This window comes from Pseudophryne corroboree, chromosome 4, assembly GCF_028390025.1.
Source record: "Pseudophryne corroboree isolate aPseCor3 chromosome 4, aPseCor3.hap2, whole genome shotgun sequence".
In the NCBI taxonomy this organism is placed as follows: domain Eukaryota; kingdom Metazoa; phylum Chordata; class Amphibia; order Anura; family Myobatrachidae; genus Pseudophryne; species Pseudophryne corroboree.
In genome coordinates, this window is record NC_086447.1 from 866,191,719 (window position 1) to 866,206,689 (window position 14,971).

General features: G+C 49.1%; 1 protein-coding gene across 8 annotated transcripts in view; it reads right to left on the reverse strand.

The window, feature by feature from the left end:
• TTC7A (tetratricopeptide repeat domain 7A) overlaps positions 1-14,971 on the reverse strand; it is a 914,714-nt gene that overhangs the window by 731,875 nt on the left and 167,868 nt on the right. For all 8 annotated transcript variants that reach the window (XM_063918709.1, XM_063918713.1, XM_063918708.1 and 5 more), the window contains one exon: positions 1,930-2,060. In XM_063918709.1, the coding sequence (XP_063774779.1) occupies positions 1,930-2,060 (131 nt within the window). The remainder of the gene's footprint in view (positions 1-1,929; positions 2,061-14,971) is intronic.

The window sequence follows — 14,971 nt, forward strand, 5'->3', positions numbered from 1 at the left end:
CGACCCCCCAGGGGGTGACAACACTATTACAGACACTCTACTCCGTCTCCTCATCATTTTTCTCCTCATACATGTCGACACAAACGTACCGACACACAGCACACACACAGGGAATGCTCTGATAGAGGACAGGACCCCACTAGCCCTTTGGGGAGACAGAGGGAGAGTTTGCCAGCACACACCAGAGCGCTATATATATACAGGGATAACCTTATATAAGTGTTTTTCCCTTTATAGCTGCTGTATTGTTTATACTGCGCCTAATTTGTGCCCCCCTCTCTTTTTTAACCCCTTTCTGTAGTGTAGTGACTGCAGGGGAGAGCCAGGGAGCTTCCCTCCAACTGAGCTGTGAGGGAAAATGGCGCCAGTGTGCTGAGGAGATAGGCTCCGCCCCTTTCTCGGCGTCCTTATCATCCGTTTTCTTGTATGTTTTGGCAGGGGTTAAATGCATCCATATAGCCCAGGAGTTATATGTGATGCATTTATTTTAGCCATAAAAGGTTTTCTATCGATTTATTGCGTCTCAGGGCGCTGCCCCCCCAGCGCCCTGCACCCTCAGTGACCGGAGTGTGAAGTGTGCTGAGAGCAATGGCGCACAGCTGCGGTGCTGTGCGCCTACCTTTATCTGAAGACAGGAAAGTCTTCTGCCGCCGATTTTTCCGGACCTCTTCGCTCTTCTGGCTCTGTAAGGGGGCCGGCGGCGCGGCTCCGGTGACCCATCCAGGCTGAACCTGTGATCGTCCCTCTGGAGCTAATGTCCAGTAGCCTAAGAAGCCCAATCCACTCTGCACGCAGGTGAGTTCGCTTCTTCTCCCCTTAGTCCCTCGATGCAGTGAGCCTGTTGCCAGCAGGTCTCACTGAAAATAATAAACCTAAACTAAAACTTTCACAAAGAGCTCAGGAGAGCCCCTAGTGTGCACCCTTCTCGTCGGGCACAGAAAATCTAACTGAGGCTTGGAGGAGGGTCATAGGGGGAGGAGCCAGTGCACACCAGGTGATCCTAAAGCTTTCTTTAGATGTGCCCTGTCTCCTGCGGAGCCGCTATTCCCCATGGTCCTTACGGAGTTCCCAGCATCCACTAGGACGTCAGAGAAATATGATGACATGCCTCTTAAATGCCCTCAGTATGGACACTTGCAGAGGTAAAGCTGCTCAGGACACGTGCAGTGAAGGAGGAGAAGAAGTGGGTTCAGGGGGGGCGCTTCCTGTGAACTGTGCCTGGATGCCCCCTATCTAACACAATGGCCACATGCTGTGAACAGACAACATTCAGCCAATCGTGCAGGAAAACAAGAGCAGTCGCGCCATCGCACCAAGCAAGCTGTGCACATACCTTCATTTGGCTGTGCCAGCCTCAGTGGCGCCCCCGCTCAAGCTGCAGGTGGCGTACCATGTGGCCAGCTGGGTGGCTAAACATAATCCTGCTGTCATGACAATGGGCCTATTTTATGAAGAGGCCTGGGGCTGCGGGTCCCAGTCACCTCATTGTTAATCCAACCCTGTAAACAACTATCCTTTGAGCTGCAGTTCTTCAGAGACTATTCCCAGGATTTCCTCCCACACTCCAAAGACACACTGCTAGGGTAGCTGGCTTCTGACAAAAATAAACACTAGTGTATGTGTGTATCCGTGTGATAGGGAATATGGACTGTAAGCTCCACTGCGACAGGGACTGATGTGACTGGCTGAGATACTCTCTGTACACCGCTGCGGAATATCCTATAGATTGTAAGCTTGCGAGCAGGGCCTTCCTACCTCTATGTCTGTCTGTTTTTACCCAGTTTTGTTCTATTACTGTGGTTCTAATTGTAAAGCGCAACGGAATATGCTGCGCTATATAAGAAACTGTTAATAAATAAATAAATAAATATGTGCACACTAAATAATAAGAAATATGTGTAATTTCTCTTTACAGCAACCTTCACTAACCTTCTCTAACTCCTGCAGGTAGACTTGTGCAATCCAGCTGGCCTTTTCAAAGCAAGCAACAGCCTCCTCTTCCCTCTCCGACAGGCGCGCATGCGAGGCAATGGTGGCAGCAGAGCGTTCCAATGACAAACCTTTAGGAGAACGTCAAGAAAGCATGTCAGAACAGTCAGAATCACAAAATCAATCAAAAATCGACCAAACATCGAGTAAATATACCTCCAGTTCCAGTGTCAGATCTTTACCGGCCCCTGGAGCACTTATTTCGGGTGTAATATGGCTGACCGGCGGTCTCAGCTAACCGACGCCGGGATCCCGGCAGCATACCGACGCCGGGATCCCGGCGGGGAGGGGCGAGTGCAGCAAGCCACTTGCGGGCTCGGTGGCGACCGTAGGGTTCTATTCCCACTCTATGGGTGTCGTGGACACCCACAAGTGGAAATAGTCCCTATTGGTCGGCGTGCCGACCATCGGGATAGTGAGGGGTCAGGATGATGGAGGAGGTCATGTGACTGTCGGTCTCCCGACCGCCGGTCACATGAATACCACCCCTCATTTCTTGTTACCATGCATACTGTACCTCCACATATAATCGTCCTCTATTACTTACAGCCCATATAGTTAAACCAAACAAAAGTGAGAAACACAAGGTGCTATTATAAATCAAATGCACCTCTTACAAATTCTCACACATAATAAACAATAATTAAAATTTACATCCTTTTGTTGAATGGGATCACTTTCCCCACATGATCTAAAAATTAAAAACAGAAGAGAATAGTGCAACACCAGATGACAATCAGCCTTACAGATCCTTTTATTGGTTCCACTCACATAGATGTAAGTATAATGGGGGTCATTACGAGTTGTTCGCTAGCTGCATTCGTTCGCTGTGCAGCGATGAGGCAAAAAAACAGCACTTCTGCGCACGCGTATGCGGCACAATGCGCACGCGCGACGTACTTTCACAACGGCCGATGTAGTTTCACACAGGGTCTAGCGAAGCTTTTCAGTTGCACTGCTGGCCGCCGAGTGATTGACATGAAGTGGGCGTTTCTGGGTGTCAACTGACCGTTTTAAGGGCGTGTTCGTGATGTCAAAACAGGAACTGAATAGTCTGAAGTGATCGCAAGCGCTGAGACTGGAGCTACTCTAAAACTGCACAAAGGGGGTAATTCCTAGTTGATCGCAGCAGGAAATTTTTTAGCAGTTGGGCAAAACCATGTGCACTGCAGGGGAGGCAGATATAACATGTGCAGAGAGAGATAGATTTGGGTGGGTTATTTTGTTTCTGTGCAGGGTAAATACTGGCTGCTTTACTTTTAGATTGCAGATTTAACTCACCACACCCAAATCTATCTCTCTCTGCACATGTTATATCTGCCTCCCCTGCAGTGCACATGGGCCCTCATTCCGCGTTGTTCGCTCGGTAAATTTAATCGCATCGCAGCGATTTTCCGCTTAGTGCGCATGCGCAATGTCCGCACTGCGACTGCGCCAAGTAAATTTGCTATGAAGTTAGTATTTTTACTCACGGCTTTTTCATCGCTCAGGCGATCGTAGTGTGATTGACAGGAAATGGGTGTTTCTGGGCGGAAACAGGGCGTTTTATGGGCGTGTGGGAAAAAACGCTACCGTTTCCGGAAAAAACGCGGGAGTGGCTGGAGAAACGGAGGAGTGTCTGGGCGAACGCTGGGTGTGTTTGTGACGTCAAACCAGGAACGACAAGCACTGAACTGATCGCACAGGCAGAGTAAGTCTGGAGCTACTCAGAAACTGCTAAGTAGTTAGTAATCGCAATATTGCGAATCTTTCGATCGCAATTTTAAGAAGCTAAGATACACTCCCAGTAGGCGGCGGCTTAGCATGAGCAAATCTGCTAAAATCGCCTTGCGAGCGAACAACTCGGAATGACCACCATGGTTTTGCCCAACTGCTAACAAAGTTCCTGCTGCAATCAACTCAGATTTACCCCCAAAATTATTTTGCAGCCGCTCTGCGATCCTTTCGTTCGCACTTCTGCTAAGCTAAAATACACTCCCAGTCAGCGGCGGCATAGCGTTTGCACAGCGGAATACTTCATTGGGAGGCTGGAGGCTTGGAGAAAAAGATAAATAGTGCAATACAGTCTTATGCTAAACAAAGATTTTTAATAGACAATTGCACTCACATAGGAAATAACAATAAAAGCATATACAGGTTGAGTATCTCTTATCCATAATTATTGGGACTAGAAGTATTTTGGATACCAGATAATTTCGTAGTTTGGAATAATTGCATACCATAATGAGATTTCATGGCGATGGGGCCCAAGTCTAAGCACAGAATGTATTTATGTTACATATACACCTTATACACACAGCCTGATGGTCATTTTAGCTAATATTTTTAATAACTTTGTACATTAAACAAAGTTTGGGTACATACACACAATTCATTTATGTTTTATATACACCTTATACACACAGCCTGAAGGTCATTTAATACAATATTTTTAATAACTTTGTGTATTAAACAAAGTATGTGTGCATTGAGCCATCAGAAAACAAAGGTTTCATTATCTCACGCTCACTCAAAAAGTTTTGTATTTCGGAATATTTGGATATGGGAAACTCAACCTGTAAAAATAAGATTTTAAACCTACCGGTAAATCTTTTTCTCCTAGTCCGTAGAGGATGCTGGGTACTCCGTAAGGACCATGGGGTATAGACGGGCTCCGCAGGAGACATGGGCACTTTAAGACCTTTTAATGGGTGTGCACTGGCTCCTCCCTCTATGCCCCTCCTCCAGACCTGTTATAGAACTGTGCCCAGAGGAGACGGACAGTACGAGGAAAGGATTTTTGTTAATCTAAGGGCGAGATACATACCAGCACACACCACACACCGTAAAACATGGTATGGGTGTAGTACGGTATGGCGGCGCACAGGCTCCCGGCGCACAGGCTCCCGGCGACTCCAGGGGAGTCGTGGACCCCCACGAGGGAGAACAGCTGTGAGTATGCCGGGTGTCGGGATTCCGGCGCCGGTATACTGTGCGCCGGGATCCCGACATTCGGCATACTGAAGACCACCCCATGGTATATACTAAACCAGTTAACAGTATGAACAAACAGTATCAGCCAGAGACTAATCTCAACTGTAACATAACCCTTATGTAAGCAACAACTATATACAAGCCTTGCAGATTTAGTCCGCACTGGGACGGGCGCCCAGCATCCTCTACGGACTAGGAGAAAAAGATTTACTGGTAGGTTTAAAATCTTATTTTCTCTTACGTCCTAGAGGATGCTGGGGACTCCGTAAGGACCATGGGGTTTATGCCAAAGCTCCAGACCGGGCGGGAGAGTGCGGATGACTCTGCAGCACCGATTGAGCAAACATGAGGTCCTCATCAGCCAGGGTATCAAACTTGTAAAATTTAGCAAAAATGTTTGAACCCGACCACGTATCTGCTCGGCAAAGCTGCAATGCCGAGACGCCTCGGTCAGCCGCCCAAGAAGAGCCCACCTTCCTACTGAAATGGGCCTTTACTGATTTTGGTAACGGCAATCCAGCCGTAGAATGAGCCTGCTGAATCGTGTTACAGATCCAGCGTGCAGAAGTCTGCTTAGAAGTAGGAGCGCCAACCTTGTTGGCTGCATACAGGACAAACAGTGCCTCTGTTTTCCTAACCCTAGCCGTTCTGGTTATATAAATTTTCAAGGCCCTGACTACCTCAAGGGACTTGGAATCCTCCAAGGCATCCGTAGCCACAGGCACCACAATAGGTTGGTTCATGTGAAAAGACAAAACCACCTTAGGCAGAAATTGAGAACAAGTCCTCAACTCTGCTCGATCCACATGGAAAATCAGATAGGAGCTTTTGTAAGACACTGCCGCCAATTCAGACACCCGCCTTGCAGACGCCAAGGCCAACAACATGACCACTTTCCAAGCGAGAAACTTCAATTCAACTGTTTGAAGAGGTTCAAACCAGTGCGATTTAAGGAACTGTAACACCACATTAAGGTCCCACGGTGCCATTGGGGGCACAAAAGGAGGTTGGATGTGCAGCACCCCTTTTTAAAAAAGTCTGGAAGCCAATTCCTTCTGAAAGAATATAGATAAGGCCGAAATCTGCACCTTAATGGAGCCTAACCTTAGGCCCATATCCACTCCTGTTTGTAGAAAATGGAGAAAACGACCCAGCATTCTTGGTTTCACACCAAGACACATATTTCCTCCAGATATGGTGATAGTGCTTCGCCGTTACCTCCTTACTAGCTTTCAATAGAGTAGGGATGACTTCCCCCAGAATACCTTTCCTAGCTAGGATCTGGCGTTCAACCGCCATGCCGTCAAACCTAACCGCGGTAAGTCTTGGAACACACACGGCCCCTGTTGTAACAGGTCCTCTCTGAGAGGAAGCGGCCAAGGATCTTCTGTGATCATTTCCCGAAGATCTGGATACCAGGCCCTTCGAGGCCAATCTGCGACAATGAGTATTATCTGCACTCTTGTTCGTCTTATGATTATCAATATTTTTTAGATGAGTGGAAATGGAGGGAACACATAGACCGACTGAAACAGCCACGGTGTCACTAGGGCGTCCACTGCCACCGCCTGAGGGTCCCTCGACCTGGAACAATATGTCCGAAGCTTCCTATTGAGGCGTGACGCCATCATGTCTATTTGAGGGAGTCCCCAACAACTTGTTACCTCTGCAAAGACTTCTTGATGAAGTCCCCACTCCCCTGGATGGAGATCGTGTCATGATGAGGAAGTCTGCTTCCCAGTTGTCTACTCCCGATATGAAAACTGCTGATAGAGCGCTCACATGATTTTCCGCCCAGCGAAGAATCCTGGTGGCTTCCACCATTGTTGCTCTGCTCCTTGTCCCGCCCTGGTGGTTTACATGCACCATGGCTGTGATGTTGTCTGACTGGATCAGAACGGGTAGGTTGCAAAGAAGATTCTCCGCCCGCTTCAGGCTGTTGTATATGGCCTTTAATTCCAGCACATTGATGTGTAGACAAGCCTCCTGGCTTGACCATATTCCCTGAAAATTTTTTCCCTGGGTGAGCGCTCCCCATCCTCGGTGGCTCACATCCGTGGTCACGAGAACCCAATCTTGAATTCCAAACCTTGCGACCCTCTAGAAGGTGAACACTCTGGAGCCACCACAGGAGAGAGACCCTGGCCCTGGGGGACAGGCGTATCCTCCGATGCATCTGGAGATGGGACCCTGACCACTTGTCCAGAAGGTCCCACTGAAAGGTTATTGCATGGAACCTGCCAAACGGAATGGCCTCGCAGGCCGCCACCATCTTTCCCAATACTCGAGTGCATTGATGAACTGACACTCGTTTTGGTTTCAGCAGGTCCTGGACCATGTTCTTGAGTTCCTGGACCTTTTCCATTGGGAGAAAAACCCTCTGTTTTTCCGTGTCCAGAATCATGCCCAAAAAACAACAGCCGAGTTGTCGGAACCAACTGCGACTTTGGCAGATTTAAAATCCAGCCGCGTTGTTGTAGTACTCTCAGGGAGAGAGACACGCTTTTTAGTAAATGTTCTCTTGATCTTGCTTTTATCAGGAAATCGTCCAAGTATGGGATAATTGTGACCCCCTGCTTGCGCAGGAGCACCATCATTTCCGTCATTACCTTGGTGAAAATTCTCGGGGCCGTGGAAAGACCAAACGGCAACATCTGAAACTGGTAATGACAATCCTGTACAGCGAATCTCAGGTACGCCTGATGAGAAGGATATATGGGGACATGAAGGTATGCATCCTTTTATGTCTAGTTACACCATAAAATCCACCCCTTCCATGCTGGAGATCCCTGCCTAGAGAGATTCCATCTTGAATTTGAACCTCTTCAAATATAGGTTTAGGGATTTTAGATTCAGAACTGGTCTGACTGAGCCATCCGGCTTCGGGACCACAAATAGTGTTGAATAAAACCCCTTTCCCTGTTGCAATAGGGGAACCTTGATAATCACTTGCTGTTGACACAGCTGTTGTATGGCAGCTGAAACTATTGCTCTCTCTGGGGGAGAAGCTGGCAAGGCCGATTTGAAAAATCGGTGAGGAGGCACATCTTCGAACTCCAGTTTGTAGCCTTGGGATACAATTTTGACCACCCAAGGATCAAAGTCTGACTGAACCCAGACCTGGCTGAAGAGTTGAAGACGTGCCCCTACCGGTGCGGACTCCCGCAGCGGAACCCCAGCGTCATGCGGTGGACTTGGTAGAGGCCGGGGAGGACTTTTGCTCCCGGGAACTAGCCGTAGCTGGTGTTCTTTTTCCTCTACCTCTACCTCTGGCGAGGAAGGATGAGCCACGCCCCTTTCTGAACTTATGAGACCCAAAGGACTGCATCTGATATTGAGGTGTTTTCTTTTGCTGTGGGGGAACGTAAGGCAAAAAAGAAGACGTACCCGCAGTAGCTGTGGAAACCAGGTCCGCAAGGCCCTCCCCAAATAAAACTTCACCCTTGTAAGGTAAAGCCTACATATGTCTCTTTGACTCAGCATCACCAGTCCATTGACGGGTCCATAGGGACCTTCTAGCAGAAATTGCCATGGCATTGGCTCTTGAACCCAAAAGACCAATATCTCTCGCAGCCTCCCTCATATATAACGCTGCGTCCTTGATGTGACCTAAGGTCAATATAATACTATCTTTATCTAGGGTGTCCATGTCAGATGACAAGTTATCTGCCCAAGCTGCAATTGCGCTACCAACCCATGCCGACGCTACTGCCGGTCTGAGCAGGGCTCCCGTAGTCGCATAAATTGCTTTTAAGGTAGTTTCTTGCCTGCGATCCGCAGGATCCTTTAGGGTCGCCGTGTCCAGGGACGGTAGGGCTACCTTCTTGGACAAGCGTGTCCAGGCCTTGTCCATAGTGGGTGAGGATTCCCACCATAACCTGTCCTTTGAGCGGAAAGGATACACCATAATAATTCTCTTGGGAACCTGCAGTCTCTTGTCTGGAGTTTCCCAAGCTTTTTCGAATAAAGCGTTCAGCTCATGAGATGGGGGAAACGTTACCTCAGGTTTCTTTTCCTTAAACATGCAGACCCTTGGGTCAGGGACAGAGGGGTCCTCTGTGATATGTAATACATCTTTTATTGCAATAATCATGTATTGAATACTCTTGGCCATCCTTGGGTGTAACCGTGCATCATCATAGTCGACACTGGAGTCGGAATCCGTGTCGGTATCAGTGTCTGCTATCTGGGTAAAGGGACGTTTATGGGACCCTGAGGGGTCTTGTGACACCGTAAGAGCCATGGATTGACTCCCTGCTTGGTCTTTGGACTCTGCCCTGTCCAATCTCTTATGTATTAAAGCCACACTAGCATTCAAAACATTCCACATGTCCACCCAATCCGCCGTCGGCTGTACCGACGGAGACACTACCATCATCTGCTCTGCTTCCTCCCTAGACGAGCCTTCCGCTTCAGACATGTCGCCACACACGTACTGAGACCCCCACACACACTGGGATATATGGATATGGGGACAGACCCCCAAGAAGGCCCTTTGGAGAGACAGAGAGAGAGTATGCCAGCACACACCCAGCGCCACTTCGTTCTGAAACAAAGTCCCAGACCTGTAAGCGCTTTTTATAACAAATTTAGCACCAAATCAATGTGTACCCCCCCCCCCCTCGCTTTTGCCCACTGTTACTTGTACAGCAGGGGAAGAGTCCGGGAGCAGCTTCTCTGTGGAGAAAATGGTGCTGGTTAGTGCTGAGGGATCAAGCTCCGCCCCCTCGATGGCGGGCTTCGGTCCCGCTATTTGTTTATACTGGCGGGGTTTTAATATATACTGCCTCCTCAGTGTCTATATATCTGTGTCAGTCTAATACGAGCCCATAATTGCTGCCCAGGGCACCCCCCCCCCTCGCCCTGCACCCTTGCTGTGCCTTGTGTGTGTGTGTGGGAGCAATGGCGCGCAGCGCGACCACTGCGCGGTACCTCATGAAGATCTGAAGTCTCCTGCCGCCTTTGAAGCCTTCTTGTTTCCTATACTTACCCGGCTTCTATCTTCCGGCGCTGTGAGGAGGACAACGGCGCGGCTCAGGGACGAACAGCAAGGACGACACCTGTGTTCCGTCCCTCTGGAGCTAATGGTGTCCAGTAGCCTAAGAAACAGAGCCCATCAGTCCAGGAAAGTGGGATCTGCTTCTCTCTCCTCAGTCCCCCGAAGCAGGGAGCCTGTTGCCAGCAAAAGTATTTTCTAGAGAAACTCAGTAGAGCTGCCCTAGTGTGCAACCAGTCTCCTCTGGGCACAGGATCTAACTGGGAGGAGGGGCATAGAGGGAGGAGCCAGTTCACGCCCATTAAAAGGTCTTAAAGTGCCCATGTCTCCTGCGGAGCCCGTCTATACCCCATGGTCCTTACGGAGTACCCAGCATCCTCTAGGACGTAAGAGAAAGCATATATCACCAAATAATTGGTGCTCCCAGCTGGAAGTCCCGCTGTACAAGAGTTCCGGAAGCCTGCCGCTGCCATTTGGAAAACGGCAAGGTAAGTTCCCTCAGTCACTGGTGCTGTGGATAATTACTACGCAGGTTGTTGTTAATAAGGTTTCCTGATGCGGGGTCCAGCGGTAAATGTCCCTTAGCTCAAACGCGTTTACGGTCTTATGACCTTCTTCAGAAGTCTTATATTCATCACGCCGACACAAATTAAATGGCCTAGCGGTGACTTACTTGGTGGGTTTGGTAACTCCAGCGGTGTCTTTCAGGTCCGGCGGTTATCTGATGATGACTTCCAGTAGATACCGTGGCACTTGTGACGGTGAGTCTGCCTAACCCCTAACCCTACCCCCAGTGCCTAACTCTAACCTCCCCTCCCGCATCATAACCCTAACTCCTTAGGGGTCTATTTATTAAGACTTGGATGGAGATAAAGTGGACAGAGATAAATTACCAATCAACCAGCTCCTAACTGTCATTTCTCAACACACATCCTGTGATGTGGCAGATAGGAGCTGATTGGTTGGTACTTTATTTCCATCCAAGGCTTAGTAAATAGACCCCTTAGTCTTGCTGAGGGGATCGGTATGAATTACCTACAATCAAAATCCTGACGGTCGTAATCCTGGCAGCATTTGACCGACGGTCAAAATCCCGACAAGGTCAAAATCTCGACATGGACAAAATACATACATTTAAAATACCAACAAGGTCAAAATACCGACATGTAAAATGTCAACAAGCCAAAATGGCAACTTGCATTTTTCATTCGTTTTTGGTGTGTAAGTCGACATAGGTCGACCTGGACACCATATAAGTGTACCGCATCCCATCGCATGGCTCCACTTCAGGCACACTATTATATTACCCCTCCAGGTCCACTGGGGTGGTAAAGTATGAACAAGTCGGTTTCAATGAAAAAATCATGAATAACTCATGTCAGCATTTTGACCTGTCGACATTTTACATGTCTGTATTTTGACCTTGTCGGTATTTTAAAGCATCCCTTGCTGAGCATAAAAATAAAGTCTCATGCTGAATACGGTAACCTTTGCATGAAAATGTACTGTGATGCAAAAAGGAAAATAGGCTACAAACTGCCACGGATTTAGCGTGGTGGCTTACAAGGTCCATGGGGGTCATTCTGCAATTTAGCACAGCTACGATCATCTTCCCTGACATGCGGGATGACGCCCTGCATGTCAGTGCCGCCCCCCCCCCCCCCCCCGCCCCCCTTGCAGAAGTGCAAAGGCATCGCACAGCGGCGATACCTTTGCACTTCAAGAGTAGCTCCCGGCCAGCGCAGCTTTAGCGTTTTGGCCAGGAGCTACTCATCGCTCCCCTGCCGCAGCGGCTACGTGTGACATCACGCCTGCGTTGGGCGGACCGCGCCTACGAAACGGCGGCCAATCTGCCCTGTTCTGCCCCCTCCCGCCCAGCAACTGCCTCTGCCTGTCAATCAAGCAGAGGCGATCGCAGCCCTGCTACCGCCTTTGGCCGTCTGGCATGCGCAGTAGAGACCCGTTCGCTCAGCTGAGATAAACAGCAGCGAGCGAACGGGTCAGAATGACCCCCCATGTCCCATAAATACTGCAGAAGCTGGCCTCACACACCCCTTGCAAAACTCTCAGTCTCAGGGTGAGCGTACTTATCAACTGACAGGTATATTCATATGTAGCAGGGAACTACAGAGAACCAATGGTCACAATTCACCAAAAACATCTAATAAAATATTGTTGTACTATTGCAGTCACAATTGTATGAAACATGACAAGAAAATCCGCACTGTTTTACAGACTAAACATAGTCACACATAACTTAAACCATCAAATATCACAATGGCACAAAGGACGTTGGAAAAACTCACTGTTCTCAATGGAACACATCAGAGGGTAAGGAGTATAAGACATTGGGGGTTATTCCGAGTTGATCGCACGTAGCAACTTTTTGCTGCTGGTGCGATCAACTTGATGCCGCCTATGGGGGAGTGTATTTTAGCATAACAGGGCTGCGATCGCTTGTGCAGCTCTGCTATGCTAAAAAGGTTTCCTGCAAAACAAGACCAGGGTCAGCCCTACTTACCCTGTGCGACGGATCCAGTGATGAAGGTCTTGGGATTGACTTCAGACATCCGACCTCCAAATGTCTGGATCCGCCTGCGTTCACCGTACCACGCCTTAAAAACGGTCAGTTGCGCTCCGGAACGCCTCCCGCCTGTCAGTCTTCACGCGATCGCCGCTGCGATCACTTTCTGTGCTGGCGCCGTCGCCACCCGGCGACGACCACCGCCTGGCAACGACGCACGGGCGCATTGCGGGCACCGCGCAGCTGCAGTCCTGACCTGTTCGCACCGTAGCAAAGAACCACTGCGTGCGAACGGTTTGGAATGACCCCCATTGGTCATTCATTGTCAATAGTTACCAGCCCGTCAACATGATGGAACAACATAATCGTAATGTCAGCGCCATCGCTGTGTGCGCCCGAATGGAGCAACAAAACACTTGAATCCCCCTCCATAGAGGTGAGGAGCAGCGTTAGCCTTTTATTATATAGGATGGGAGCCTAATCTGTATGAGAAGGTTAATAACCAGTAACTTCTCACACTGTCCATGAATAATTGATACCACTTTCAGACAGAAAAATCTCATAAACCCAGATTTTCACAGGTTTGTGTTCCCGGGAAAAACCCGGGTTACAGTCCCTTACCCCCTTTCACACAGCACAAAAAACCCGGTAAATTCCCGGGTCGACCCCTTTCAGACAGAACCCGTGTCAACCCTGCAATAGACTTGTGTGTCATAAAAAAAATGGACTATGGCACACAGAGATGAGGTCAGGAAAGTAGGTGGTGACTGATCAGGTGGTCTGGAGTGAGGGAGGGAGAATAGAATAGATACCGTGCCCACAGCGTAGCGTAGCGAGCGCAGCGAACCCACAAGGGGCTCATTTGCGCTCGTCGGTATTTGCACAGGAGGTATTTGTTGAACCATAATGATGACCTCGGACGCCAGCGCCAGTGCCACGCCCGCTCAGCCAATCAGAGAGACCCTGCTGCTCAGCCAATCGCCAGTGCCCTGCCAGCTCAGCCAATAAGCGCTGTCAGCCTTGACCCATTTCTAAAATACCGGATCGGACCCTTTCAGACAGCCGGCAACCCGTGTAAGACCCGGGAAAAACCCAGGTAAATTCCTGGGTCGAATTCCCGGGAACTCAGTCCCGTGTTGACCCTTTCAGTCAGAAAAAAATCCCGGGTCGACCCTTCAGGAGCCAGGAAATTACTGGGTTCTTTTCTCTGTCTGAAAGGGGTATAAGATAGCTACGTACTAATTGGCCTGATAAGAATTTTCACACACTTAGGTCTTTAATAAAACAATCTTGGACCGGGAAGCCAAAAAATAAGATTTTACTTACCGATAAATCTATTTCTCGTAGTCCGTAGTGGATGCTGGGACTCCGTCAGGACCATGGGGATTAGCGGCTCCGCAGGAGACAGGGCACAAAAATAAAAGCTTTAGGACTAGGTGGTGTGCACTGGCTCCTCCCCCTATGACCCTCCTCCAAGCCTCAGTTAGGATACTGTGCCCGGACGAGCGTACACAATAAGGAAGGATTTTGAATCCCGGGTAAGACTCATACCAGCCACACCAATCACACCGTACAACTTGTGATCTGAACCCAGTTAACAGTATGACAAACGTAGGAGCCTCTGAACAGACGGCTCACAACAATAACAACCCGATTTTTTTGTAACAATAACTATGTACAAGTATTGCAGACAATCCGCACTTGGGATGGGCGCCCAGCATCCACTACGGACTACGAGAAATAGATTTACCGGTAAGTAAAATCTTATTTTCTCTGACGTCCTAGTGGATGCTGGGACTCCGTCAGGACCATGGGGATTATACCAAAGCTCCCAAACGGGCGGGAGAGTGCGGATGACTCTGCAGCACCGAATGAGAGAACTCCAGGTCCTCTTTAGCCAGGGTATCAAATTTGTTGAATTTTACAAACGTGTTCTCCCCCGACCACGTAGCTGCTCGGCAGAGTTGTAATGCCGAGACCCCTCGGGCAGCCGCCCAAGATGAGCCCACCTTCCTTGTGGAATGGGCCTTGATAGATTTAGGCTGTGGCAGGCCTGCCACAGAATGTGCAAGTTGAATTGTGCTACAAATCCAACGAGCAATCGTCTGCTTAGAAGCAGGAGCACCCAGCTTGTTGGGTGCATACAGTATAAACAGCGAGTCAGATTTTCTGACTCCAGCCGTCCTTGAAATATATATTTTCAATGCCCTGACAACGTCCAGCAACTTGGAATCCTCCAAATTGCTAGTAGCCGCAGGCACCACAATAGGCTGGGTCAGGTGAAACGCTGAAACCACCTTAGGCAGAAACTGAGGACGCGTCCGCAGTTCTGCCCTGTCCGAATGGAAAATCAGATATGGGCTTTTATACGATAAAGCCGCCAATTCTGACACTCTCCTGGCTGAAGCCAGGGCCAGTAGCATGGTTACTTTCCATGTAAGATATTTCAAATCCACCGATTTGAGTGGCTCAAACCAATGGGATTTGAG